General features: G+C 48.2%; 1 protein-coding gene across 1 annotated transcript; it reads left to right on the top strand.

The window, feature by feature from the left end:
- Positions 1-16: 16 nt before the first annotated feature.
- On the top strand, positions 17-5,462 carry LOC128276508 (uncharacterized; the record flags this gene model as incomplete). The annotated part of the gene is given in 2 exon segments (XM_053014966.1): positions 17-1,948; positions 1,950-5,462. Coding segments are annotated over 2 exon segments (5,445 nt in total), but the record flags the coding sequence as incomplete, so codon positions are not given.
- Between the last annotated feature and the right edge of the window lie 6 nt (positions 5,463-5,468).

Genomic DNA, 5,468 nt, shown 5'->3' on the forward strand with positions numbered 1-5,468 from the left:
AGACAACGAACGATCCATACCAGAGCTTGTCGCCCAACGCACCTACACCCTATGGTTACATGATCAGCTTGATCTTAGTAACATGTTGCAGCCGTTAAACCCACACTCCGGAACAGTAGAATTGACACTACCGTTGATTGAAGTCCGTAACCCGTTCGGCGTGAATGTTCGAAAGATTTTCCAATACAAAAATATCGACTACAGCAACGAGCTCGGTCACGGATGGTCATTTCCGCTGGACGCCATTATGGTCGATCGCACCACAAGCGCTTTCAGTGAGGATCATGTTTATTCGCTTGTTAAGGATAACCAACGTATCATACTAACTCGCTTGCATGGCCAGACAGAGCAAAATGATGAGATCGGTTTTGAAATAGAAGGATACGACGAAATGAAGATTCATTATCAACAGGAAACGAACCAATGGAATGTGACGATCGACCAGCGCACTCTGATATACAGTGTGATTAACAACTATCAGATGCTAAACGTTTGCATAATGTGGCCTCTTTGCGGTACTAACTCAACGAAGGAGGTACCGCATCATACTATTTGGTACTTGACTACGGAATACGATCACAGCGGGCAAGGTAAGGCACGCTATGACTACGAAATTGTAAAGAATGAAACTGATATACGACTTAGCAAAATAACGCTGCAGGATGATTCGACGGTGGAAATGGTATACGATCATGGTCGCGTTCACAAATTTTCCGTCAAAACTGCCAAATACAAACAGTTTGTTCACATCCACTATACTGCCGACAACAGACAGCTGCGAGCAATTACGCAAAGTGATCGCCCTCTTTTCGACTTTAAGTACGATCGTGATAATCGCCTATCGAAAATGGTACTCCCAAACGGAGCGGTATGGATACCGAACTACATCGATTTACCGATCGATCCGTCAGCGCTACAAAAACGCTTCGCCATCAATCACGAAGCATCGATTTTCTACGGACCGGACTATATGGTGATCGTGGATGCAAACCATGTCCGCGGAAAGCTAGAGTTGCACATACGCGACCCTGTGGGTGCGCTGCATGAACCGAAGATGAATCAAACCATTAGCGTGATCGTCGAGCCAAACTTCAAAAATCACATCGTACACGCAATTGAGTGTCTGGTGGTGGTCAACGTGGTGTATAGTACGCATAAGGTCGTGACGGTCATACAGTACTCCGATCAGAGATGGGTACAACGGCAGTACTATGAGAACAATCCTCTGGAGGGCATGGTAGTGACAGGGAATAGGTTTGTCCTTATATCAGACACCAAACAATTGCACGTGTTGTCCGTTAACGAGACTGGTGCGTATCAGGATGCCATCGTACGTACGAAGCTTCCCAAAAATTTTGTGATTCATGCATTCTCTCACGGTTACGCTACCTACGATGGTGAGCTCCGTATATTTTTACTGCGCGACGGTGGAAACTGGCTCGAAGTACCTGCCAGTATTAACTGGGATGCCTTTGCTGCTATCGACAATTTCATCAGTTCGTTTGACATCAACGAACAACTGGCAGATTCGATCCGCAAGAGTCTGGTGGCAGACATGTTGGGTAGCTACCGCCATGCAATCGTTCTGAAAGCTCCAAAGTTTACCAAACCGTTGCTCGAAATGTGGGTCCGATTTGTAGTGATCGATTTAAAGGCACACGCACCGCTGGTGCAGTATTACTACACGACAAAGGTAGAAATGGCGAACATGCGTGATTTTAAGTACACCGTGCGCACGCAAGACAATGATGAGTTCATTCTGGGTTATCAATGGCACGGCGGTAAGTATCATCTACGGGTACGCAACTCAACCGGTCCGCACCGGGACGAATTCAACAGGTACAGCAACGAAGTACAGCAAAGCCGATCGACAATGCACTACCGGGAGTGGGCCGAGCTTTGGAACAAAACGGTGACACTCATCAAGCAAGAGTACGTTCGCATCTACAAAAAAGGTTAAGGAATCCGTTGTGTTTGCCATGGATCTTTCGCAGTTCGGCATGCTGACGAATCAGGAAGGCGTGCTCGTCGCTGGTCACCAGATAACCAATGATGGATATAGTTGGCCTAAGAAACGAATCAGCGATGAAACCCAGCGTTTGTACAAAGTAGACAAGCAACTGTCTGCTGCATACAGGCTGGTGAAGCAGCACAAGTATGACAACTTCAAGATCGTTTCCAGTGCACACAATACGACGGTCTTCGATATGGGAACCACCAGCCCGAAAGAGATCCAACTCGTGCTACCGTACTACGCACAAGCACAACGTCCCGGAGGACGCTTGAAGGTGTTTTTCTTTGATACCCAACAAACGGTCACTTTCGCAGTGAACGAAACGATGCATCGTGCCAGTAACCAGCTTGTCCTTATCACAACGGCACGAGAACTAGCGACCCGCGGTAGATCGTACATGCTCTTCCGTTCGGTTAAATACTTCATCACCGGTAACGTTACTGTGCTCGAAAAGCAAACGCTCACGTCGCCGAACGAGCGGCCACTGATAACAGAGTTCCAGTATAATGCGAAGGATCTGCAGCTGGCGGCGAATGGATTTATTTTCCAAAAATTGCAAATAGTGCCCGGTGGTAACAGGACCCGTTTCGGTTGGTACGAACAGAGCATCGATCTAGCGACAGGTGACACCATACGGAAAGCGTTTGCTGCCGACGGTCGCGAAGTGATCGACACGAAGTTACGCGAGCAGCACACAAAAGAACAGCAGTCAGAAACGGAGGACAGCGGGTCGAAATTGCGCAACCACGATCGGACGATCATGGATAGGGGTTATCGCCTGCAGGTGCTAGACTTGGGGCCGTACAGACTGGCAGATGAAATGGTTTCGTACTACGGTTTCGAGCAGTACGAGAACAATCACTTTGGCTCGAAGACACGATGGATCTTTAACGAGTCCGTTGTACGCTTGGAGTCCGAGAATCGGTATCTGCGGCTGACGGGAAAAAATCAAACCCTGACCGGCGTGTTTATGCCTGCGGAACCTAATACTACATTTGTCGTATCCTGCTGGATACGGGTGCCGGCAGCCTCTTTGGCATTGCAGGCAAATGAAACTCGCGGCGTCCTAACGGTAAACGTTAGGAGGTTCGCCGAAAATATGGAAAACACTAATGTAATGACATCAAGTGCGGCACAGATTAAACATAGCATTGGGCGCTGGAACTACCTCGAAACAATCGTCGACGCATCACACTTCCCTCCGGCAACAAAACTCAACTTCCTCATAGCCGTTGCACCAACTGACACTCTGGTGGTTATCGAGGTCGATCATATCCGATTTTCTCCACTATCCCTGCCGTTGGCGATCAACATTTACAAACACATCACGGGCGAGGTACGGGCGGTGCTGAATGGGAACGGTCTCCTGCGGTGCTGTTTCTACAATCCACAAGGAAAAAAATCGATCATGTTCTCGGAGCAAGGCGAAGTTCTGGAGTTTTCGATGGAGTCGAAGATTATGTACACCCGCCAGTCACGCCGCAGGCCATGCTCTGTGGAGATGAAACCGCGTTACGGCAGCCTGGATGATTTTCAAAGGGAACCATGGCACATGGCCGGTCCCGGCTGGACTGTGGAAAAGGGGTTTGTTTCTTACACCGGAACCGAAGAATCTACCATATCGAAATCGTTCAAGAAATCGTACAAAACTGTAGGAATTCGTTTTCTGTACGAGTTAAAGAAACAAGAAGTGAGGCTGTCTTTCGATTGGCGTGGTAAAAGGCTCCCATTGTACTGTATCAACAATAAGCCGTTCAATTGCCCATTGCCTCCACTGCATGGAGAGATTCTAATTGTCTTTACTGAAACAAGGGCATCCATTTGGCTGGATGGTGTTTTGCTCCGTGAAACTGTTTTTACGAGCTCTGCCCCGAATGATCATATATTTCAACTACACACCAACGGCTCGTTTGCGATGGCTGAGTTTCTCGAGATGTACGAGCCACGCACCAAAATCACCTATCACACCTTTTCCGGCCATCCTGTGCAGCTAGTGGTGTACGAAGATGCTGATACGGTGCGTGTACGGGAGATCTGGTACGATCAAGTAGAACGACCAGTTATGCAAACGAAATGGACCAAAGTGCGGGTCGAACCCAATGTATCGCATTTCTTTGGCTTCTACGAAAACTTTATCGCCAATATGGACAATAAAACGGAGATAATAAGCGGAATTGTGGCAGACTTACATCCCGCATGCAAGGGGTTTCCGTACACGCGTACAATTTATGGAAATGATCCGACGGACAGCAAGCACCTGCAAGGCCTTCCCGGGAAAGAGTACGGAGTGGGTGGAAAGTATAAGAGGCGATACTCCAACAGGCCGCCGAGTGAGTGGTTAGACAACATTTTCCCGACAACAGACGGGTATTACCACAAGGTTGGCGAACATCCGGGAGGCGCACTTCGTCTAACCGTGGAGGACAGCCTAGGGAATAAGGTGGCCAAATACTCGAAGGTTGGCAACTTCGAGGATCGGTTAACTACCTACCGTTACAGCGCCGCAGCAAAGCTTCTTCAAGAACTGCCGCCATTGTATCATTCAACAGCCCGATCTTTGGCGGAACTCAGCACGCCATACTTTTCACGAAATTTTACAGATCACCAAAAGGCGCTGCAAAAACTCTGGGAAGTGAAGTACGACTACGATGAACAGCAGCGCATGATTCGCAAAAGAACTCCGGACGGTGGTATCTTCAACTACCTCTACGACCGTCATGGTGCACTGCGGTTCACTCTACATAAGGACCAAAATGAAACGCTCGACCGAGCAATACACTTTTTGTACAGCTCCAATGGAAAAGTAGCCCGAGAGGCTGTTGTAAATCTTACGTACGACCAATGCAAGCAAATTGCAGAAAATGGCACGGTACCGGAATCGCGCAACTCGATTGAAACGCTCTACGGGGAGCAGGATAAGCTGCCGGCAACGCGCTACCGCTCGCAGCTTGCCACCAGATACATCGACGACGATCAAATGACGGAGTATTTAATCTTTGGTGAGCGGGAGTTGCTGTTGAAAAAGTTATTCATAGTGAATACGATCAACACGACGTACTCCATCGATTTCGAGTGGGAAAACGATATGCTGCGGTCGGTAAAGTATCCGGTCAGTTTCGGTCAGGGGTCAATGAAGTATATTTACGACTACAATGGACATGGCGAAGTTACTTCAATCCGGATGACGGCCAACAAAGATCCTGTGTTTGAGTTTACGTACAACGCAGATGGAATGCTGGAGACGACGACCATGCAACCAGGGACGGAACACTCCTTCCAGCGGAACTTCACCTACAATGAGCCAGGTTTTCTGGTGCAAATTGACGATAAATACCTTAGCGAGACGATCAGCTACCTTGAAACGGACTCTTACGGCCAAGATTCGTATACACCAATATACGAGGGTCTGATCTCGAGGACATTTTTCACGGCACATTGGCAACAATCGGCAAGT

Source organism: Anopheles cruzii, unplaced genomic scaffold, assembly GCF_943734635.1.
Source record: "Anopheles cruzii unplaced genomic scaffold, idAnoCruzAS_RS32_06 scaffold01392_ctg1, whole genome shotgun sequence".
Classification (NCBI taxonomy): domain Eukaryota; kingdom Metazoa; phylum Arthropoda; class Insecta; order Diptera; family Culicidae; genus Anopheles; species Anopheles cruzii.